General features: G+C 52.4%; 8 protein-coding genes across 8 annotated transcripts; 3 read left to right on the top strand and 5 right to left on the bottom strand.

Moving 5' to 3' along the window:
• Positions 1-367: 367 nt before the first annotated feature.
• Z520_04683 (uncharacterized protein) lies at positions 368-848 on the top strand (the record flags this gene model as incomplete). Its single annotated transcript, XM_016775187.1, has 2 exons — positions 368-452; positions 655-848. The coding sequence occupies 2 exons, from the start codon at positions 368-370 to the stop codon at positions 846-848; spliced, it is 279 nt and encodes a 92-aa protein (XP_016634167.1).
• Positions 849-2,179: 1,331 nt separating this feature from the next.
• Positions 2,180-4,576, bottom strand: Z520_04682 (uncharacterized protein; the record flags this gene model as incomplete). Its single annotated transcript, XM_016775186.1, has 4 exons — positions 2,180-2,508; positions 2,604-4,154; positions 4,211-4,354; positions 4,405-4,576. 4 exons carry the CDS (start codon positions 4,574-4,576, stop codon positions 2,180-2,182), a joined length of 2,196 nt encoding a protein of 731 aa, XP_016634166.1.
• A 963-nt stretch (positions 4,577-5,539) lies between these two features.
• On the bottom strand, positions 5,540-6,162 carry Z520_04681 (uncharacterized protein; the record flags this gene model as incomplete). The annotated part of the gene is made up of 2 exons (XM_016775185.1): positions 5,540-6,000; positions 6,054-6,162. 2 exons carry the CDS (start codon positions 6,160-6,162, stop codon positions 5,540-5,542), a joined length of 570 nt encoding a protein of 189 aa, XP_016634165.1.
• A 647-nt stretch (positions 6,163-6,809) lies between these two features.
• Z520_04680 (uncharacterized protein) lies at positions 6,810-7,800 on the bottom strand (the record flags this gene model as incomplete). Its single annotated transcript, XM_016775184.1, has 4 exons — positions 6,810-7,051; positions 7,122-7,538; positions 7,604-7,718; positions 7,783-7,800. 4 exons carry the CDS (start codon positions 7,798-7,800, stop codon positions 6,810-6,812), a joined length of 792 nt encoding a protein of 263 aa, XP_016634164.1.
• A 1,562-nt stretch (positions 7,801-9,362) lies between these two features.
• Positions 9,363-11,375, bottom strand: Z520_04679 (uncharacterized protein; the record flags this gene model as incomplete). Its single annotated transcript, XM_016775183.1, has 1 exon — positions 9,363-11,375. One exon carries the CDS (start codon positions 11,373-11,375, stop codon positions 9,363-9,365), a length of 2,013 nt encoding a protein of 670 aa, XP_016634163.1.
• Positions 11,376-11,842: 467 nt separating this feature from the next.
• Z520_04678 (uncharacterized protein) lies at positions 11,843-14,542 on the bottom strand (the record flags this gene model as incomplete). The annotated part of the gene is made up of 1 exon (XM_016775182.1): positions 11,843-14,542. One exon carries the CDS (start codon positions 14,540-14,542, stop codon positions 11,843-11,845), a length of 2,700 nt encoding a protein of 899 aa, XP_016634162.1.
• Positions 14,543-14,841: 299 nt separating this feature from the next.
• On the top strand, positions 14,842-15,323 carry Z520_04677 (uncharacterized protein; the record flags this gene model as incomplete). Its single annotated transcript, XM_016775181.1, has 3 exons — positions 14,842-14,869; positions 14,961-15,100; positions 15,162-15,323. The coding sequence occupies 3 exons, from the start codon at positions 14,842-14,844 to the stop codon at positions 15,321-15,323; spliced, it is 330 nt and encodes a 109-aa protein (XP_016634161.1).
• Positions 15,324-16,542: 1,219 nt separating this feature from the next.
• Z520_04676 (uncharacterized protein) lies at positions 16,543-22,393 on the top strand (the record flags this gene model as incomplete). The annotated part of the gene is made up of 3 exons (XM_016775180.1): positions 16,543-16,565; positions 16,633-16,650; positions 16,732-22,393. The coding sequence occupies 3 exons, from the start codon at positions 16,543-16,545 to the stop codon at positions 22,391-22,393; spliced, it is 5,703 nt and encodes a 1,900-aa protein (XP_016634160.1).
• Positions 22,394-22,682: the final 289 nt, after the last annotated feature.

The following is a 22,682-nucleotide window of genomic DNA, read 5'->3' as shown; positions in this document are numbered from 1 at the left end:
CCCCTGACCCTCGACCGCAGCAGCGCAATTCGCTAAAACCAGAACAGAAGCCACCTATTGCTCTGTGGCACATGCGAATTACCTACTACCTTGTCGACGACACATTGTTCTCCAACTTGCCACTTCTGATCGCACATACCATTCCCACTTCTCAAGTCTCTTAGACAAGAATTACTTTGAAGCAGTTGGCCTGGTCCTTTTCTCCTCAGCGAAGCGAGCGACTGCCTGCCTGATTGACTGGCCAACCGACGCCGCGACCAAATCGAATCATCCTTTCCATTGTTCATTCTACCCCGGACCCCGGATCCACGAGTCGCAGTCGCCCATTGATTGTCTAGAGACGAGGAAGAGAGGAAAAGAGAACAAGATGTCTGAAATTCTGCAAGAGATTGCCGATGTGCCCAAGGAGTTCTTCAAGGATGGAACGCAGTTTATCAACAGATGTACAAAGCGTACGTTTTCTCCTCACCTCACTTGTTCCCCGTCGCGAGATTGCATGATGCAGCAGCAGCAGCAGCAGCAGCAGCAAGACGAGACAAGGCGCAGAGCAAAGCAAAGCAGAGCGCACAATCGTCTTGTTCTGCGTCTCTCCTTTTGTGACCTCGAAACTCCCCCAAAACCAGCTTATGCATACTAACTTGTCTCTCGTTCCAGCCGATCGCAGGGAATTCATCAAGATCTCCCAGGCCGTGGGCATGGGATTCCTGATCATGGGCGCGATCGGATACTTCATCAAGCTGAGTGCGTCTCTCCCGCCCCCCTTTCCCATTTCCCCTTCTCCATTCCAACCCTCGAGACGCGAATCCAAGAAAAGAAAAGGAGACAAATGCAAGTCCAAAATGCGCTAACATATCAAACCGGTTTCTTTGGTTGCAGTACACATACCCGTCAACAACGTATTAGTGGGATGATTTAACGCAGACCCAAAAACCGCGGAGACCAGAGGGTAAAAAGATGCAATTCGGACGGGGGGCTCATAATCACCTGCATCACCCATCCAACCCTCCGAATACAAGACGGACTACCTCCCGTCATTGCCACACCTTGACATGCCTACCTGAGCGTTGATTGTATTACTATCCCCTTCCCAGCTGAGTTCGGATCCAAGGGGCAGCGTTGCGTTAAAAGAGTCCCATCGAGTCGAGCCGGAAAAGAAGGTAGCCAGGGCCACGCAGGAGAAAAAGGAAAAGCCGCATTGATCGGGCTTGCAGCCGTGAATACGTGTTGGAATTCCCTTTCAATTGGAACAAGTCAAATCATAATCAAACCGTCTCTACGGCCTTTCTCACCTTCCCCCTTTTTGGCTACTGCTTGTTTTTGTGGATGACAAATGAATCTCTTCCGAGTCCAACTCCCCATTCCCATTAGCTAGCTGTAGGATATATGGAGATATGGATCCATGGATATATGGCTTTTCTCAACGGCCAGGAGAATCCTCCAAAGGTCCAGCGGGTTCCAGCGTCCGAAGAACCTGTAGCCCGCCTACCCACCCACCCATACATAAAATACCTACCTAGGTATTATGTAGGTACAGATCATCCGTATCCTATCCCTAGAGGTCACTCTGCTCGTGACACCCAGGCAGGTCATATCTGATACGAGTACTGAGGTACCTAGGTATGATTTGTTGCCCAACATTTCGTATTTGCCGAAATCTCGTAACAGCGTTATGGCCCGTGTATTGTGCAGGTAGGTGGTTTTAACCGCTCATCATTTTCATCAGATACCAGGTATTTAGTTAGACCACTCTTGAGAATCTCGTCTGTTATCAAAAGTCCAAACATGGCTTTCCACACCCAGACGATGAATGGACGGCGCGGAAGACGGAGGTAGGATGGTGGTGTCTTTCTCTGTACCGAGTAGGTACCTTTGTTTCCGCTGGGGGATGGGGGCTGTGGTCCTTTTGTCGCGCTGGGGCTCCTTCGTCTATAAGCTCATCTTCCCAGTCTCTCCAAGTCATCTAAGAGTAGAGTGTCGCACTATGACTTGCAGGTGGGTTTGCAGACAGTGGACGCGACGATGCCTAGGTGGTTTCGAGCGCCTCGACTGTTCAACGCGCAGATGGACCACCTGCGGGTCCGTCCTCGTCCTCGTCCTCCGTCTCAGTCTCATGCCTGCCACTGGCGGTCCTCAGACTTAGCCGTCTCCTCATCGTCCTCGCTGCACCGGTCAGTGATTGTCACCAAACACTTCCACCCCCTCCGCCGCCGCCGCCCTCGTCGTCACCCAACCTGGGCGGCCTGACGAGAAAGCTTCTCAAACCTCTCCCCTCGGCGCGACTCCGCGTCGTGGTGGGATTATTGCTGCTTCTGGTTGTTGCATCGCCGCCCCGGGGTCCTCCTCCACCTCGCGCACGACGCATTGCGTTGTTGAAATCTTCTTTGGGATCGAGGCGGGCGTTGTAGTTTGAGGACATGGTCGGAAGGGCTTCGTCATCTTCGGCGCCGTCGTTCCACGAATGCACCGAAACTGTGCCCGTAGCCATTCCCCAGCCGTTCCAAGACGTCGCTAACCAATACCAATCAGCACATATCCGCATACCAAAACAGATATGACAAGAGGGGGAATGAGTCTATTATTGTGTAGAGAAAGTCTTGACTTACCAGCCAGAACCGGGGCCGTAGGACTCCAGCTTGCATCCCTCACGCACGTCTTCCACACACTATTGTGGTGGCCGTGCAGCTCATACCCATACCCTCCACCACCAAAGCCGTCACTCCCATCGCTTCTCGGTCTCGTGTGTCTCGTCGCTGCATAGACGTCGATTGTGGCTTTCCGGGTCCCGTCCATGTTCCAAATATATACTTTTCCATCTTCACTTCCGCTGTACACATATCGAGAGTTTGACGACCCGGGGGGGGAGAAGTGACATCGTATCAGGGTCTTGAGAACGGAGTGGCCCCGGAAGGTTACCACGCTGCAATCTTTGGGATTGGGCACGTAGTCGTCTTCATCGTACGAGGAGAATCGATAGTCAAAATTGGTGGTGTAGGAATGGATGTCGATCCTCGAGAATTCATTCGGGGAAATCATCTTCCGCAGATCCCAAAGCTTCATCATTTGTTCTTTACCGTTGGAGAGAACATAGCGGCCATCGCCCTTGGAGTCAACGTACGTTAGGCCTTCTGTATGACCGACGAAAATGCCTGCGGGACGACCATCGGCCATTGATCGTCTGTCCCAAACTCGCAACGTCTGGTCGTCACTGCCCGAGTAAAGGATATGAGGTGAAGACTTATCGCCGAAACAGACCGCATTTACATCGTCTTCGTGGTTAGAGAGACGAACGGTTGACTGGCGGCGTTCTAGATCGTACACCACGACCGAGTGATCCGACGTCCCGGCGACAATCTCCCTTCCATCACCGCTGAAGCGCAAGGACCAGATGCCGAAACCATGCCGGCCCATATACCCGTAGCTCGGTCGGCCTTGTCCTGCTCCGGGAGCGAAGTTGGTAAAATCCAATAAGGTGTGGTCAGAGTGGTCCGTCGGGTCGGTGGGTGCCAGACAAACGGTGTGTCGAATGGAGGAATATGCCAACCACTTATTATCCGGGCTCAGCGTCGCATCTGTAATTGTCCATTGTCCAAAAGGGTAATCCACTGTCTTGTAGTATTTCCACTCATAAGGATTGGATGTGTCGTACATGCGGACCTTGAAATTCTGGGTGCAGCTAAAGAAGAAGTTCCCGTCGTCGGAAAACTGACCCGAGTAGGCTCGTGAGTCGTAGTGGATGATCTTATCGGCCGTGGTGGTGTTGGGTACTTGTTCTTGGGCGATGAGGTTGTTTTGTCGTCTCATAGTGGATCGTGCCTCTAACCCCAGACGTCGCCATAGGAGGCGTTCACTGATTGTTTGCCGTCTCTTACGTCGGATGTCCAAGTATGTGTCTCGACAACCATAAGTGCCTGAGTTCATCAACGCCTTTCCAGCTTCACTGGGGACTTTGGGGAAGCGGTCGCCCTTTGGCTTTTGTCGTTGGACCCGGCGACGGCGACTGAAGCCGCCGTATTCGTACGGCTCGTCCTCGTCGTCTTCCTCGTCTTCATCGAAAAGGACTCCACCGTTCGGGCCGAGCAAGCGGTAGCGACTAAGAATGAGCTGCCGGAGAGGCGCACTGGCACTCAGTAGGCCGCGGATGTCGTTGACCGTCACTATTACGATGGCCTGGTTAGAAGAAAAAAGTCGGCACATGGTAGCAGACACAAACCCTGTGCTGGTCGGCCGGCGGTTCTTGATCTCGTTGCAGTACCATCGTTTTCGGTCTCGGTGTGATTTCCCTCCTCTTCATCTTCCTCGTCGTCTTCTCCGCCCTCGTAGATGATTTCAATGCCGTGCAAGGTCTCCTGGGCATCTGCAGCGAGTCAAAAGCCATACATCTCTCACAGTATGGCTGGTATTCACCGGTGAAATCAGCATCGCTGTCTTCATCCTGCGTGGCACTTGCATCGGTACTTTGTTCCTCGGTCGGGTGGAAACTTTCGCCGTCATCGTCGTCATCGTCGACCGAGAAGATATCGAGCATATTGGACGGCGAGGGGCTCAGTCCTTCGCGAGGATCCGGGGAATTGGCCATGGCTTGATTGGGAAAAGTGAGGGCAAGTAAAGCGTTAAGGGAAAGATGGCAGATGGCAGACCGCAGACTGCAGGCTGCGGAATGTGGTGAGGTATTGACTCTGATCGGGCGTCCGCCTTGCGCACGCCTTACACGGTTTACTAAGTTCGTCAAATGCGGGACATTGAAATGCCTATCTCCGACTCCGCCGTTGGAGCTCAAGTGGAGAGAGAGAGACGCACCCTCCACGTTGCCGCGCCGCTTTAAACTTCTAGGTAAACACAGAGGTACCGAGTAGATAAACCTGTAAGGGAGCGAGCGACGCAGCTAGATACCTAGGTACTAGGTAGGTGGTTTGACTTTGTCCCCTGCCTTCCGCTACGGAAACAGCAAGACCCAAGCTGTCTAGAACGCAATTCGCGCAACAATGGCAATGTCCAGTCACCTCTTCCTCCCAGGTCGATGATGTGTTTGCGGGACGATGTTGGATGCCGTTGACCTTGTCTTCTCAAATCCCGCACAGCACAAGTCTTTTCGTCCTCGTCTTCCCAGCAACCAGCCAGCGAGCCAGCGATTTCGCGTGATATCGCTCTCTCAAGTCCATATAAAAATGCGCGTCCGTAAGCACAGCATATTGCTTTGTGTCCCGCATCCATTGTGGCCGTCAAACTAGGCACCAGTTCACCCGTCCTTCATGTCCAGTCTCATCTCAAACCGTGCTGCTCGGATGAAGCTCTCTGCGCCCATCTCGCCCACTGAAGATCAGTCTGACTCTGAACTGATCTTTGCATGACAGCACAAAGATGTTGGCTCTTCTCGGATGCTGTCATCGTAAGTAAGTACCGTTCCTCTTGCCTATCTGGCAGGCACATTTCTTGCAAACGTCTCAAGCTAGCCTTAACCTCCAAGGGTTATGATCCCGCCGACAGCATTTAACCCTGCCTCCAAGATGTGGGAAAGACCCTCGTCGTAAGCCGTGGAATACTACTCCTCATACTCGGTCTGAAATGCCACCATGTCAAAATCTTGGGCCTTTATTCTCTCAAACACTGCGTCAACAAACGCCAGTCGTTCGACCTGTGTGGGCAGGTTAACACACTTTGGCCACCAATAGCCCTGCACACTGGCGAACTTGTTGAGCTCCACACCGACGTTTTGCATGACATCCGGGCTGTGAACGAGGCATCGCGACATCAGGAGATCATAGTCTGCATGCAGGGCCCAGATACTAAGGTAGTGCCGGTCAAATTTGGCACGGCCCAGGATTTCGCTGTTGAGGAATTCCATCCGGTCCAGCGGGTCCCTGAATTGGCTGAAGTGCCCGCAAAAGAGCTCGGCGTAGCGTGCGATGAGGTCTCTTTTCTCCAAGTCGGTGGCAGGGCCGGGGGAGGTGCTTGGGTTGCCGGCGTCACCATCGATGTTTGCATCGTTTCTGGGCATGGCGGCTGTAAATCAATGTTAGGGATTCGCTTGCTGGTAGATTTGACTCTACACTCACCGCAACGTGGTTGTTGTTGGTCGTCGGTACATTGCTTGGAAGAGACTGTCTGGTGAGTGCCTGGCGCATCATTGTCCTCCTCGGGCCCTGGATTGGTCTTGGGTGCCATTGGGCTTGCGCAAGGAGGATGACAGAATGATAAGGCCGTAGATTAAGAGAACAGACCCAAGAGTGTAAAGTGAGGGCGACAGAAAGGTGAGATCAAAGGTATGAGAAAAAGATTTGAAGAGTGTAAAGTAAGGATGAAGTGACTTTTGGAAGGTGAAGTTCGTGAACAAATTTAAGGATGCTTCAAGAACAAAAGAAAGAGCAATCAAAGTGAAAGAATCTCCCCATCTTCACTGTTGGCAAGCGCGTTCACATGATATATCCTGGTCCTGGGTCCGGAGGCTCTTTGAGTACTGTAGCTTGTAACATGATATCGAGACATCGTTCGAATATTAACATATATTCCCCTGGGCCATCGGGCTCTGCCTGACCTTTCAACGCTGTGATGAACAAGTCCCTTTTTTCAGTGAGAGCTTTTCCACGCGTACGATCTGTCCAAAAAAAGCACCAGCCCCGAGCACTTTTAACACCATGCAAAAGACATTTCTCGTCATCGAGGACAAAGGTCAACAACAGTATGTGTCGACTCTAGGACGCACCTGAAACCCTTTTCGCCCTTCGCCGAAACCAAAAAGCCTCGTTTCCAAGAGCTTCTGCCTTATAACGCCAATTCTAGACACGTTGCTTCGTGGCCAGGACCAGATACTCTCAAGTACTGTTATCCAGTGTACATGCCGATGGGGCGTCCGTCCACCCTGTCAGCCTGTTGGCAATATCACTGGCGTAGCAATGCGTAGCCGAGCCCTTGCCCAGATCTCCTGAGGGATCAATCGCGCCAGAGTTGTATAGCCGTGCCGCGCGATAGTATCCCTCTGCGTAGTCGATGTCGGCAACGTCAGCTTGAGCGTTGATATCGGATGCGTACCCGTGGCCGCTAGCCGTGCCAGCAACTACCAACAAGAAAGATTAGCCAAATATCTACAATGGAAGATGGAAGTGCTGTCTGTATTCGCATCTCACCTCCATCCGAGATCATGCCTAGAATCTGGTCCTTTGGGCACGGATTCTGCACTTTGCCATTGTCATTGCAAGTGTGATTCCCTCGGAAAGATTGCAGAATTCCCGGGTTCCTCACGGTGCCATCTGGGGACACCGTCGTCTTGGCCCTTACACATCCGCCCGTCTCCTGCATCACCGCGGCCAAGATGAACCGGTGATCTACCCGCGTCTCTTGTGATATCTGTTTGATGGCATCATATATGTCTTGGATTTCTTGGTCGGAGTTGTTGGGTTGATTGTAAAGGTGGTTGCAGCTTCGAGACATGGTCTTCTGGTTGGCGACCCACATGTCGTTGAAGGATATCCAAGACAGACTGGATGGCCATCCCGAGGCTACCGAGCCGTTTCCTGTATATTGTATGTAATTGTTCTGACCACCTATTTTCCCAACCCGACTCATTAGCCTTTCTCCTTGCTGGCAAAGGTAGACCGAGAGTGCGTACCGTCGTAATCATTCCAGAACCCGTCACTACCGAGTTTCCCTTGTACCACATCGGTCGCACGCTTTGTGAGGGGGACGGCCGAAGTACAGGCAGAGAGGAGAGATGTGAGAAGGACCTGAGATGGCTATCAGCACTCCAGGTCTTTTCTGTCATGGGGTGCATTGGACACTCAAACTCACCAGCCGTGATAGAGCCATCATGCACCAAATTCTGCACCCTCCAGCTCAAGTACAATGAAAAGCAAATAAATTCACACACCTTCCGAATGGATAAAGCGTCGATCTGCGTTAAAGTGAGGGAGAGAGACGTGGGGAAGCGCGAAGGGGGAAGGGTATGAAAGACGAAGGAATTGAAATCTCTCCCCTACATATGATGTGCAGACACAGTGGAGAGACGGGGCCCTTAAGGGAGCCGTCGACAATGACCAGTCCACATGGGAGCGGAGACACGAGTTAGTTACTCGTACAAGTAGTGAGTGTCGCAGTATTAGCATAGCCAAGTCGTTCGTCAACAGATCTGACCTTAGTGATGTTTCAGAAAGGTCAAGAAGCTCCACCACCATCGAGGACATGGCCAGGATATGATGCCATCTTGCACCTGGGGCCACCCAAAATAGGCGTGATGGAAACGATCAGAGGCTGTTCAGACTGGGCCTGATACCCACCGAGGATATACGCGCGTGGGCAGGGACGGAATTCGAGTATCAGGACAAATCCCCTCTGCATCTTGTGGCTCCTTTCCATGGCGGGTTGGGGCGAGGAAGGCGGCGGCATCCCAGCATCCCTCGGACTCGCCATATCCTTACACGGAGAGCGATTTGCCATACCTTTGGAGGATTGAGAAGATCCTCTGTCGTCTCGTGCGTGAGTGAAAAAAAAACTCTTCGTTTGTCTGAGAAGAGTGGGACCGGTGGATTCCCGTTGTTAGCAGTTGAACAAAGTCCACTGAGCCCCTCTTCGGTCCGCCGTGGCCACCATCCGACAAGGGGGAGTATTATCAGTCTGACTCAACTTTGCAGGGCAGATGACTGCGCATTTTACACGGTTTCTGAGTAAGGGCTGCTTGCATGCAGAGGTGCTGACATTTGCGTATTCTGTATTCTCTCGCGACAAGGTAACTCGGTGCTGTTGTCAAGGTTGGAGCAACGCTGCTGGAGTTTCTGATGTCGTAGATATTGGCGTGCGGGCGGCGCTCGCCAATGCAGGTCCCAGTCGCCGAACCGCTTGCCTGGTGCCTCTAACAACTGGTTCCGTTGTGGTGGCGTGGCATTGGCTCTTCTTCGGCCTAATACTGAGCCACCGCCACCGCCCGAGTGCCCATCCCTCGCGCACAAAGGAATACAAGTGGGTGACAAGGAAACGAGAAAGAGATCATCACAAAACACAGCCTTGCGCCAGACAAGGCCCGGCGTGAAATGGAGCTACGAGTAATAATGATACTGGTAACTTTTCTTCATTTGTGTTCTAGCTCAGCAGAGGCTCTGAAACCTTTTGTGGCGCCATGATATCAACTCGTTGATGGAAGACGGATTTCCTCCTCCTCTGGAGGCGCAAATACTAGTATGTACCCATGGTATCCCCGATCAAGCTCTTTCAATATGCCCATCCTTGTGATTGGGTACGCCGTCACTCATCTGGCTCAGCTCTGCCACGACACATGTCGAGCACATTTTTCATCAATTTCTTCGTCCAACCGTGAAACATAGAGTCAGATGCTGTTTGCTCTCCTCTGTTCTCCTCTGCTCCCTCAGTAGGTTCCTTCAGAGCCATTCTCCACCACCGGGTGCTGTGCCAGGACCCAACCCACCAAGAATGATTGGTGCTCTCTCGAAATGTCCAACTCTCTTCATCAATTTTGTCGCCTCGTGCGGTTGGAAGCCGTCTGCTTCAATGCCGAAAACGTCGTCGCTGGATCGTCCAACCTGAATGAGCGGGATGGATCTACCCGGTCCTTCATAAGCCAACCTGCCAGCTCCCTGCCTGCTTGCAGGACGTCCTTCGTTGCGGGCGATCGAACGACGGAGCCCAGAATCCGAAACCGATCGTTTGACCGCTGAGCGGGGCATCATGGTCACATCCAGATCGCCGGTGTGAAGATCCCAGTTATCAATCTTGGACTTCAGATGATCAATGGATGCTGATGGCTTGTGGAGCAAGTGAGTGCCCTTTCCTGATGGTAGTCCTGATACAACTCTCTCATTGCTCTCGGCGTCTCCTCCTTGGCGATCTGCTCCTCCCGTGAAACTCAGCTCTCTCACGTCACGGCTATATATACTCGACGTGCCCTGGCTGTGCTTGCTCCTCGTGGCAAGAATCGGCTTGAAGATCGTTGAAAGCGAGGAAGAAGAGTAACGCCGCGAGATTCGCTTGCTGGGTCGCAGCTGGGACCATGACACGAGTTTAGCACGCGCAGAATTTGATCGCCGTTTGAACATCTTAGCAGGAGAACCTTTGGCTGCCGCGTGCATTTTTGGCCTTGGACCTGCGAGCTGCAACGTGTTGAGCTTTCCGGGGGATGGGAGGATCACCGAGCTAGGTGTTCTCCGGTGGCTGTGTGATGGCACATTCATGAAAGGAGCGGTACCTTGTGGCCGCGACGGAGTAGCTGGAGCCTGTAACTTCTTTGCAGACTGTGTTGGCGAAGTCGGTGGCGTCGATGTCATTCCGGGCGTTGTGAAAGGATTAGTGGAAGGCGTGTAAGCCTTGGATGAATCTTTCTCCTTGTTTGCAGTGCTCGCCGCTCGATCGAACCAATCCCGTATCTCAGCCACGGGAGTCTTTGGTCTTGTCAACGTCCCCATTCTTTCCAGTCTCTCCTGCTTGCGTACATGCCTCGTCTTCGGTGTTCGTGCCACATCGCAGTTCTTGGACGGGACACTCGCGACTGACGACGAGCCAACCTGTTGCACATGGTGTTTCTTGCATTCCACAGATTTGTGCAATTCGCGCCGGAGGTCTGCAGTAAGAGTCCGGCATTTGGCGGGTGGCCCCATCACTGACATTTCTACAGCAGTCGGCTGACTGCTATGTTGTGGGGCTGGGGAAGGAGTTCCGAAGGTGTCTGTAGTTGAGTCCGACTTTCGCAGTTCCAACTCTTGAAAGATCTTGGCAGGATGAACGAGCCCTCCTTTGTGGCCGACGGAGCTCACAGGGAAGGGAAACCGCTCGAGTTGCTTCGTCAGTGGCGGTGGTCTCCCTGCCGGCCTTGGTTTCAAGACAACAGGTTCCGGAACTGGCAGTATGTAATCATGCTTCCCTCTGAATGTGGTGAAGTTTCGGGGGTCACCTCCTGCACCTTGTCTTGCTGATTGCAAGTTGCCTTGCCATATGGTTTGGGTGTGATTCCTTGTTGAAAGCCAGCATTGGGAGGGAACGGACAACCCATAAGTATGGCCGGTGGTGTTGACCGAGCCAACTTGGGGAGGACGATGGGTGGTATGCGACTGTGCCGGACTGTTTGAGAAAGGGCTTTCGATCCTCGGATCGTATCGTTGCACGGCAGTTTCGGACGGCTTTCGAAAGCCACGCAACAGGGCAGGATGGCTGGGGAATCGAGGAGGAGGACTGAACGCTGGATAATTCGGTGTCACTGTGTATCGACCTAGGCGATGAGTGCCGCGTCTCTTTCGATATTTGGGGAGCACAATGCCCCAGATCACACAACCAAGGACAACGAGAAAGGCAATGACGGCAAAGATGATGGAGAAAGTTCGACCTGAGTTGTCTTTATCGTCACCACGAGGGCGCAGAACTTGTGAAGGGATGACAGCCATGATTTGTGACGGTGGTCAACAATCGACGACTGACAACTAGAGGGAGAAGGAATGGACATTTGCTTTGACAAAGAGGAGGAAGCATAGAACTGCGGTCTGAGAGGGAGGTTGTTGATGTGAGTAACTGCACGGCGTGAATATTCGACGACGACAACCACAAGGCTTGTGCGATGGCGACCCAAGAGGGCAGGAACAGCGAGTCACAGCAGAAGACACATCTTGCAGCACCTGCACTCTTGAAGCTGGATATCGTAACTCTTTCCTCATGAGGCCATTGACCTGCTTTCGTTCACTCTTTGTCACTTGCAACGTTGCCCCATATGGGAAGTGATAAAGCAGCGGGATTCCAGAGGATGGCCTTTCACACATTGACATGAAGATGGTACGACCGAATCCCTCGGTATCATCGAGCCTGAGAACATCAAGAACATATAAAGAACGTTACGCAGCCAAATCAATCTACTCACTTATTGTTGGCTTTCACCCCTGTAGTCCACCCGGTCTCGGGGCTGAGCACCAAGCACCCAACCCATCCCACTCACCAGGCCACTTGTAACCATATTAGCAACCATGTCTCTCTTGCGTACCCTTCCGCCGTCGTCCGAAACTGGAGAGCCCGCTTGTTCCCTTTGCATATCGTGTCGTCTAGCCGTTTCCGGGTGTATCTTGAGATCTCGCAACCCATTGGAACCCAGCGGGAATGCCGCACTTTTTCGCAATGCCGCCGCAGCTCCTCTGGCAACATCGAACAAACCCAGCGGTGCCTCTTCCTCATAAGAAGGCCCGGATCCAATGGGTCCGGACCGACGGGCCATGGCGCGCTTCGTTTCAGCTACATCTGCGTCCCGGTTGTCGAGACCAAATGCTCCAGGCACCGAGGCGTCTGCTTTGGCATCGAAAGCTCGCTCTTCCTCCACGGCTTGTGTTTTCAGTCCATCTAGCTCTTCCTCATAGCGGCGCCATGTGGCAAGGATTCCGGACAGAGCTTCTCCAGAAGGTGCCAACATCAAGGCTCGGGAAAGAAGCTCCATCCGCTGTGTCAAACTGTCAATGCGTGCATTCAAACTCCTTGGTGAAGAGCCGGGCCGATATTTGCCGGCGGCATAGGCCGCACGCCAGGAGATGTCGTCAACAAATCCAGAAGTGGCAGACTGCTCCGCTGATGTGTTGAGGCGTGTTGTAATGTAGGCATATGCCGTGTCGAAGTCATTCGCACCTAGAGCCGCCATGATGGCTTGGTACGTTATCCTGTGCTCAGCATCCAGCAGACGTGATTGAAGAGGCTCCGCGTCTTCTGTTACCACGTTCCCTCGATTCGGCAGATGGGCACGAACGAGATTGCGACCTATCTCCAGCAGGTCTTCCAACTTGGTGTACGCTCTTGCGTCTTGTTCCAAAACTTTCTCTACCAAGTTTAGCGGGTCTTTCTGCACTCGGATAGAGACCGGCTTGAAAGGAACACCATGTTGTAGTGTGAGCTGATAGAATGACAGACTGTGAGTGGCTTTGATCAAGTGATCAATGTCGGAGAGAGCAGCGGACTGGGAGAAGTTCGGTCGAAATGCTCTTAGGATCTCGCTTGCCCGCTTCATACCGCCGCGATCTCTGTTCCCATTGCTGGCATTGTCATACGCCTCAAGTATTGCTGCAACAACACGGGCTTCGATTGCCGACACAGAGAGCGTTGCAAAAGGACGGTCGAGATACACCTCTTTGACGATGCCAAATTGAGCAGCCTTCAGCAATGCATCGAGGATTTGAGTTTCTACAAAGCTGACGGGCAAGCGAGACAGAAATGCGGTCCGCTGCTGTGACGTCTCCATGTGCTGGGTATTGGTCCAAGATTGGAGCCAAAGAAGCCGCCGTCGTACGGAGCGCCAGTCAATTTCTTGCCGAGTTTGTAGAGGAATGTGTTGAAGCAATCGGCGGAGTTCATCCTTGTGGCGGCGTTCTGAGCCGAAAATGGCGACGTGCGCCAGTTCACTTATAGTGCGTGGTAGGCCAAATCCAGATAGGATCTCTGCCGTAGCGAAAATTCCAGTCAGTAGTTGAACAGAAGACTCATTCGCCCGGGTGAACTTGTTTGATTTTTTAAGTCGAGAGTTGACCAGCAAATCTGTCTCGTCGAGGTCTTTTGCATATCCCTCAGGCAGTGAAATATCTGGCTCAGGTTGCGAGAAATCAGGAAGTCCTAGACTGAGAAGTTTTGCAGCTTTGATGAGCACCTGTCTGCACACACTCCTGGCCTCTGATGAAAGCTCTGAGCACCCGTAGATAAGGGCCAAACCAGTCTGAGCAAACCGCGCGGCAGACTCATTCGTCGGTTGATGGTCATCCATAGGACCATTCCAATCAGCGTAGGCTTTTGCTGCAACACTAAATTCCGTCATGCTCGTGGAGATTAGCCAATCATACACAGATTCCCATGGTTCCGTTTCAGCGGTGGTGTCTTCAGCGGAATGATCAACTCTTCTTCTCTTTGCTTCACTCGCCCCTCGAACCCATGGTGATACCACATAGTTGAGGTCTCTGGCAACTTCAGACGCATTGTGCCTTTTCACTGCAAATTGGAGAAGTGTTTGTATACCCTCAGAATCTGACAGCCTCTCAATATCCTGCAGTCCGATCACTTCTTCATTGTCCGGATAGAACTCATATTGCAGCCGGATGACTGGGACCAGATACGTCTCATACCACAGTCGCAGATCGGAATCCTGTCCGACGAAATTTTGCACGAATTCCACAGCTGGCTGAGCAGATCCATGAAACTGTTCCAGTCTTTTTGCCCATTCGATAATCACATTGGCCAATTCGTTCCGTGTAGGTATAGGTCCGTGTGCGGAAATCGGTCGCAAGCGTAGAGCACGGCATCGACGTAATGCTTCATTCTTGGTGAGGTTGGAAATCGAGGGTTCGAAACTCGGAGTCTCGGACCCTTTAGCATCATTGATTTGATTCCCAAGAGACTGTAAAAACTCGACGAGAGCCGATGGTCCACAAGTTTCTGCAGGATAGAAAGAAAGTAGTAGTCGATATATGAAGGTGTTCGAGAAGATTTCCGGCTGCCATCGGACGATTCTGGATAGCGAGTCCAGGTCGCCTTCGGAAGTTGCTTGAACAGCGGAGAGGACGATGTGAGCGTCAGTAAGCTCGTTCGGAGTCTTCATACCGCAGGGTTTGGGGTCATGGTGCAGATGGGCGCTTTTGTCGACGGAACGCGCAGGAGTTGTATTGTAATGGGTAGGTACTAGGTAGTGTAGACAGCGTGGAAAGTTCGCAGGCGGCTGCCAACAAACAACTGCGTCAGGGTCGGAGTTTCGGGACCAGCCTCAACCTTGGCCTGCTCCAACGTCGACCCTCACTCTTCACCTGCTGCACGACAGCCGCACATCGCAGCGCCAGTACCGTTGTTGTCACCACTTGATATTCAAGGGGTTTCTGTCCCAAATAACTTTCATTATTGACAATGGCATCTGGCTACGGCCTGAAAGGAGGTTAGTCACGATGCTAGAGGTGCACCACCTCTGCAGGCATCGCTTCCTCAAGTCATATGGAGCTTCGCACTGACTCATTTCCCGTCTACAGGCGTTTCTCGATGCTTTCCTTTCTGGCAAGAGTACATGTCTTGCTATGTCATCAATCAACACGACCCTGAAGCCAGAGCCAAAGGTGCCTGCGCCCCACGATTAGAAGACTACTATGAATGTTTGCACCACAAGAAAGAGGTAGTGACCGTCCCTGCGATTTGGGTGAAACGAAACTTGGACACTAATTCAATCGATCTAGTATGCGAGAACGGTGGCGATACAGAAGGCTCTACGAAAAGCAGAAGCAGCCCACCCCCGCGAGAATGCGCCCAAGCTGGGCCAAATACGAAGTCTGGGTCTGATAGGCAAGGAAGAGGAGAGCAAGACGTTTCTGGGCACGACACCCGGAACCTATTCCTGAGAAGAGATGAAGTTGGACAAAGATCGGAGTTGACTATAGACAAACAGTCTCGTGGGATGCCTTTTGCAAAATTGTACATATCCTCAAGCTTCAACGGAACTCCCTCGATTGAGCTGACGGGCGGCGCGTCAAATGCATGAGGTAGATGACGTGCGTAGAGCACTCTTCAAATACCTAGGTAGGAAGCTGTCGCATCGACCTCCAAGATCAGGCATTTGGAGCTTGCCCTCCGGGCATCAAGGCTGAAACGTTCTTTGCGTATACGAGAAGATTGACTGTTGTTCAGACTTTACATCACAAACGTGATGATAACCTGGGAAGTTACTCCGAGATTGCTAGAGTAGAGTACTGCAACCACCTCCAATACACAAATCCTCGGGATACTGCGCCAGCGGACCGTTCAAGCTGAGATGCGGCTGGTAGGTAGGACGCCACATTCCAACACTAAAGATTACAACGAAGGGACTGTCATGAGAGTTCTCGCCCTGTCTAATCGTCCTCTGATAGCTTGGATAAGCCCGCAGGCACATAGATTACTGGACTTCTTCCTCGCACATCCCTGACGTTGCTCCAAAGTGACTTGGATACGAAGTTACCTACTGTATATCTGGCGAGCTGGCTGCAGCGACGGTGAGCATGCAGTGGACGGATGATAAAAGTGCCAAGACACGCTTGCACAAAGCTTGTAGCGGGCAATGGGTGCTAGCGCAGCCCAAGTGGCCGAATTTTGCAAAAGGGTGGGGCACCCACGGGCACCCAGTGGCTGCCAGTGGCTGCCAGAGCATGCGGAAAGAGCAATCAGAGGCCAGGGGCTGATGCAGGCTGCAGGCGCAGCAAGCGAGGATTTAAATGCCATTCCAGACCCTCTTAAGCCCACGCTGCGCCCCCGATTCCAACTCTCTGATCTGCCAGTGCCCTCCCCGGCACCAGAGAAAGAGCCGTGCCTTACTGCATCACCATCAGCATCATCATTTTTCCACGCCGGCACTCATGACACCGTGACCAGTCCATCACACATAATTCACCCATCTACGCGTTGTTTACGCCCTTCTTCTTCTTGAGATTTAATTTACTGTTGGCCGACCTGGTTGGCTTTATCCAGTCACTTGACCCCATTTTCCGTCGCTTAGGTCGTTCATTTGATGGCTCCCGGGTCGCGACCTGGCTGGCGTGTGGTTAAAAAGACGATCCTGCCAAACGACACTTGCGAATAATAATCATGGCCACTACTGGTACATCAAGGTTGGATCCCTCTTACTACTACTAGTACCCAGGATCTGCCAAGCGTCGACTAACTTCTTTGGTACAGACTAGATCGTCTTGTCACGTGAGTGTCTCTAGGCTCAACTCCGTCCCAAAGCGAGCCCTGGCCATTGGTATCATGTTTGAGGCTAATTCAGAATCGCAGCTTGCTGGACAAGGGTAGCACCCAGCTCATTCGAAACACTGCTGCACAACAACTTGCCGATGTCCAGAAACAGAATCCAGACAATCTTTTTGCACTGCTTGGCAGGGTTCTTCCCTACTTGCAGTCCCAGTCATGGGACACTCGCACTGCCGCCGCGAAAGCCATAGGCGGTATCATTTCAAACGCCGAAAAGTTTGATCCCAACGCTGACGATGCGGACACCAAGTTCGAGCCCCTCAGGGTTGAGGAGGGGAGCAACAAGATTGCAGAGAAGACTCCGGAAGCGGACGACCTTCTTCAGCTCAGCGCTCTTGACATCAAATTGATCCTCAACCATGGGAAGAAGCTGTTGGGCAGTGCCGGCAGAGAGTATGAATACTCAATGGCTGGCATGACGCCTGCTCAACGCCTGGCACATCAGAAGCAGAGTCTTACCGCTCGACTCGGTCTTGGCGGCGAATATATGGAGGACGACTTGGTCAACGAGTACGACTTTGCAGCCAGCTCGCAGCACAAAACTGCAACAACCCCCGGTCTGACTCGAGTAGATACCAAATCAGGAGCCCAACGACTCGACAGCTTCAGCCCCGCTGCTCCCCACAGTGCCGTGTCTCCTTCAGACAATAATGGCCAGCCCCTGCCCGATGAGTCCAGCCTAAGTAAACGACAATTGAATCAGCTAAAAAGGAAAAACAAGTCGGCCGCCAAAGCTGGCGCTAGCAAGATGCGTGTGGTAGATCTTTCAGGGCGTCGTCAGCCCGAGCCTGGCCAGACACCGGTTTCAGCGACCCCACATCCGGTAAAGCTCAACGGCCACGAAGACTCCAATGGAGATGCTCAACCAGATTACTTCTCGATCAAGCGAGAAGGCCCCGATGACAACTCCGCACTCGTCTCCGAATTCAAGGGCGAAGATGTCCCGGAAAAGCCGCTCATCCAACCCGACGAAGAGCATGCCCAAGACTGGCCTTTTGATGTAATGTGCGATTTCCTGTCGGTAGACCTTTTCGATCCCAATTGGGAGGTCCGACACGGAGCAGCCATGGGCTTGCGGGAAGTTCTCCGTGTACATGGACGCGGTGCTGGTCGTCGATATGGCAAGTCCAGAGCTGAGAATGACCTTGCCAATCGCCGCTGGCTCGATGACCTGGCGTGCCGCTTGCTGTGTGTTCTAATGCTGGACCGCTTCGGGGACTATGTGTCGGATACAGTGGTCGCCCCGATTCGTGAATCGATTGGTCAGACTCTTGGTGCTTTAATAACTCAATTACCTGACGACCTGGCTATTTCTGTCTATAACTGCTTACAGGAAATGGTTTTTCAACGGAAGACCGGTCTGAAGCTTCCGATTTGGGAAGTATGCCACGGAGGCATGATCGGTCTGCGCTATTTTGTTGCTGTTCGCAAAGATCTCCTGTTTCGTCACAGCAACCTCCTCGATGGGGTTGTCTCAGCCGTCATGCACGGTCTTTCTCATGCTGATGACGACGTCAAGTCGGTTAGCGCAGCAACCTTGATACCTATCGCCGAAGAATTGACAACTATGCGCCCCGATGCCCTTGGTCAACTCATTAGCGTTGTGTGGGAGTGTCTTCTGGAAATGCAAGACGATCTCAGTGCCAGTACTGGTGCCGTCATGGATCTTCTTGCAACCCTCTGCTCGCACCATGAGATCTTGGAGGCAATGCGCATCAATGCCGAAGAAGACCAATGGCAGTCATTCGAGGAGCTCGTTCCCCGCCTGTACCCTTTCCTGCGGCACACGATTACCAGCGTCCGACTATCGGTGTTGAAGGCGTTGGCCACATTCCTGAATCTCTCAAACGCGAGCAACATGGAGTGGGTGGATGGCCGCGTGGTCCGCTTGATATTCCAGAACATGTTGCTTGAACGGAATGAAAATGTCCTGTGGATGTCCTTTGAGGTCTGGAAAGCTCTCATCTCCTTCATGGAACACCGAGGGTTTTCCACCTTCGGTGCAGACTTGGAGCCGCATATCTCACCAATGATAGCGGCCACCCTTCAGCCTATCGGTCAAGCAAGGAGCCCCATCCCCATGGACACGCTCCTTCTCATCAAACCATCGGGGGCGGCAATGGTACCCATTTCGACAAAGCATGGGTATACTCCTGAATCTGATCAGCAACTCAAGAAAAGACGAAAGGTTGAGAAGCCCGACACAAATCAGCGCCTTTCCCACAATACCGATGGACACATGTTGCACGGGGAAGTAGATCTCGTCGGATTGGACGTCATGCTTCGGACCAGAATCGTCTGCTCTCTGGCACTGGGCCTTCTACTCGGCAAACAAGATGTGTCTTCTGTTGATTCATACTGGATTCGTCTCATGCCGTTCGTCAGTTCTCCTAATTCAAGCTCGAGGCTATTTGCAGCGATGATTCTGGAAGAGCTCGCAAAGAACCAACACCAGAAACCAGCGAATACGCCAGGAATTGTTTCACAGTTGCAACAGGTCCTTGACGATGACGGTAACAACTGGTACGCAGACATAGTGTCGTCGCTGCATGCTGCTCGAGGCCAATGCCAATCTTTGATTAGCGCCTTCCAGAACCAGGCGCACGTCTCTCGAGACAAGCTACCGGCAATAGCAGTTGTTTGCCAAGGCGACAGCGGAGCTGGTCCCAAAGCCTTCTCACTCGCAGATGCGGAGAGGATCGTGACAACGGACTTTGATCGTCTTCTCAAAGGCCTTACACCGGCACAGCGTGTTTCAGGAACGCAGTATCTGAATGATGCCCGTACGAATGCTAAGACGGCTGTTGATGAAGCTAGAAAGGTCAAAGAAAGTCGAGACATTGCCATCAAGGCCACGATTGCGTCGGTCCTGGTTCGAATGGAGGAGATCCCAAAGAAACCTGGACAATTGATAAAATGCATCATGGACAGTATCAAATCAGAAGCTTATGAGGACCTACAAGATCGATCTGCATCAGCCGTCGCAGGGCTCATTGATTATTACACTAAGAGTCCGAAACGTGGCCCTGTGGACAAGCTGGTCTCCAATCTGGTCAAATTTACCTGCGTGGATACTTCGGAGACCCCAGAATTCGGTCCCAATGCCGCTTTTGAAGACATTGTTTTGTCATTGCGAAAGGAAGAAGACAGGAAGGACCACCCAGATGCTGCGCGCTTTGAACAAGAGGCCAAGGAGGCCCGAATCATGCGGCGAGGAGCCAAACGTGCTCTCGATGAGTTGGCAGAAGCATACCGTGCTCAGCTCCTTGAGAAATTACCCGTGCTGAGATCCCTCATCGAGAATCCGATCCATGATCTGATCGAGTCAACTGACCCAGCTACTCTCCAGGTCGACGAAGAACAAGGTCAATCACTGGTCGACGCGATGTCAGCTCTGCGGACGCTGTCACCCACTCTGGACTCTGGTCTGCACACTTGGGTGTTGTCGTTGAGCCCGCTTATTGGAAAAGCGATGAGGAGCAGGCTCTCTGTCATAAGATACAGTGCCGCTAAATGTTTCGCCACCATATGCAGTGTCATACCCGTCGAGGGGATGACAAGGCTCGTGCAGGATGTTTTGCCTAATATCAACAACCCTCTGGACCTGAGGGACAGACAAGGGATTACCGAATGCGTCTATCACCTTATCCAGGCCATGGGCGACAGGATCCTGCCCTATGTGATCTTCTTGATTGTACCTGTTCTGGGCCGGATGAGCGATGCCAACAATGATATCCGTCTCCTCGCGACGACCGCCTTCGCCACATTGGTGAAGCTGGTACCTCTGGAAGCAGGTATCCCTGATCCGCCAGGAATGCCGGAGTCACTGCTCCAAGGACGTGAACGAGAGCGCAAATTCATGGCGCAAATGCTTGATCCGAAAAAGGTCGAGCCCTTCCCGATTCCTGTGGAGATCAAAGCCGAACTGCGACCGTATCAGCAAGACGGGGTGAACTGGTTAGCATTCCTCAACAGGTATAACCTTCACGGTGTTCTGTGCGACGATATGGGTCTTGGGAAGACTCTCCAGACTCTCTGCATTGTAGCAAGCGACCATCACATGCGGGCCGAGGAGTATGCCAAGACCCAAGCTCCTGATATGAGGCGTTTGCCATCTCTTATTGTCTGTCCGCCGACGCTCTCGGGCCATTGGCAACAGGAGATCAAGCAATACGCACCGTTTTTGAGCTGTGTGGCGTACGTTGGACCGCCGGCGGACAGAATCAGCCGGCGTCCTTTACTCGAAAAGGCAGATGTTGTCATAACTTCCTACGATGTGTGCAGGAACGATAATGATATTCTAACGCCCATCACCTGGAATTACTGTGTGTTGGACGAAGGCCACCTAATTAAAAATCCAAAGGCGAAGATCACCCAGGCGGTGAAGAAGTTAATCAGCAATCACAGACTCATTCTTTCCGGGACCCCAATTCAGAACAATGTCCTGGAGCTTTGGTCTCTCTTCGACTTTCTCATGCCTGGCTTCCTGGGTACGGAGAAAGTCTTCCAGGATCGATTTGCAAAACCGATTGCAGCCAGCCGCAACGCAAAGTCCTCATCTAAGGAACAGGAAGTGGGCGCTTTGGCAATTGAAGCTCTTCACAAGCAGGTCCTGCCATTTTTGCTGCGCCGCTTGAAAGAAGAAGTCCTCAACGATCTACCACCCAAGATTCTGCAGAACTACTACTGTGATCTTAGTGATTTGCAGAAGCGTCTGTTCGAGGACTTCTTCAAGAAGGAGCGCAAGACGGTGGAGAACAGTGTCGGCTCGTCGGATAAAGAGGCCAAGCAACACATCTTCCAAGCTTTGCAGTACATGCGGAAACTCTGCAACTCGCCTGCGCTTGTCGTCAAGGAAGGAAACAAGCAATACGAGGCGATCCAAAAACAGCTTGCCGCGTCCAAATCCAGTCTGCGGGATATTGCTCATGCACCCAAATTGAGCGCTCTGCGCGACTTGCTGATTGATTGCGGCATCGGCGTGACCAATGACTCAAATGACATGTCGGCTTCGAATTATGTGTCGCCGCATCGGGCATTGATTTTCTGCCAGATGAAGGAAATGCTCGACATGGTACAAACTGAGGTTTTGGGCAAGCTTCTTCCTAGTGTACAATTCTTGCGACTCGACGGAAGCGTGGAAGCCACCAAGCGTCAAAATATTGTCAACCAGTTCAACAACGACCCCAGTTATGACTGCCTCTTGCTGACGACCAGCGTGGGTGGTCTCGGGTTGAACCTCACCGGGGCCGACACCGTCATCTTTGTCGAACACGACTGGAATCCTCAAAAGGACATTCAGGCTATGGACCGAGCCCACCGAATCGGCCAGAAGAAGGTGGTCAATGTCTATCGGTTGATTACGCGCGGCACCTTGGAGGAAAAGATCCTGAGCCTTCAACGATTCAAGATCGACGTCGCGTCGACGGTCGTCAACCAACAGAATGCAGGCTTAGGGAGCATGGAAACGGATCAAATCCTGGACCTCTTCAATCTCGGGGAAACAGCAGAAAGTGGTGGTGAGGCAGGTGGGACGAAAGACGAGGACATGGTCGATCTCGAGACCGGTGAGGTCAGGAAGAAAGGAGAGAAAGGCTGGCTCGACGACGTGGGTGAACTCTGGGACGAGAGGCAGTACGAAGAGGAATTCAACCTCGACTCGTTTGTGCAGAACTTGCAAAAATAGATCTAGTCGGGCATGATATGGCAGGATGCCGATTTTGGAGCTGTACCATTATTTTACAGGGTTACCCAGCGCTCAAAAGTGGTTTTGGCCGGAGTGGATCCGGGACGACCATCAACCGTCACGACACAGCCCAATTTGGAGCTGGCAGCGTCTTACACCGCACCAGGCAGGCAATGTGCAGATCAGGATTTCCAGTCTCGTGGCTGAATAACAAGGGATAGTATGACCAAGACTTTTACGATGACCTGGCTCACGTCTTTGGAATGGTGCATGTGCTCGGTTGGCTTCC

The sequence above is a fragment of the Fonsecaea multimorphosa genome (assembly GCF_000836435.1).
Source record: "Fonsecaea multimorphosa CBS 102226 unplaced genomic scaffold supercont1.7, whole genome shotgun sequence".
NCBI lineage: Eukaryota > Fungi > Ascomycota > Eurotiomycetes > Chaetothyriales > Herpotrichiellaceae > Fonsecaea > Fonsecaea multimorphosa.
Note: the sequence above shows the minus strand (reverse complement) of the source record. Positions and strands in the feature narration are given on the sequence as shown.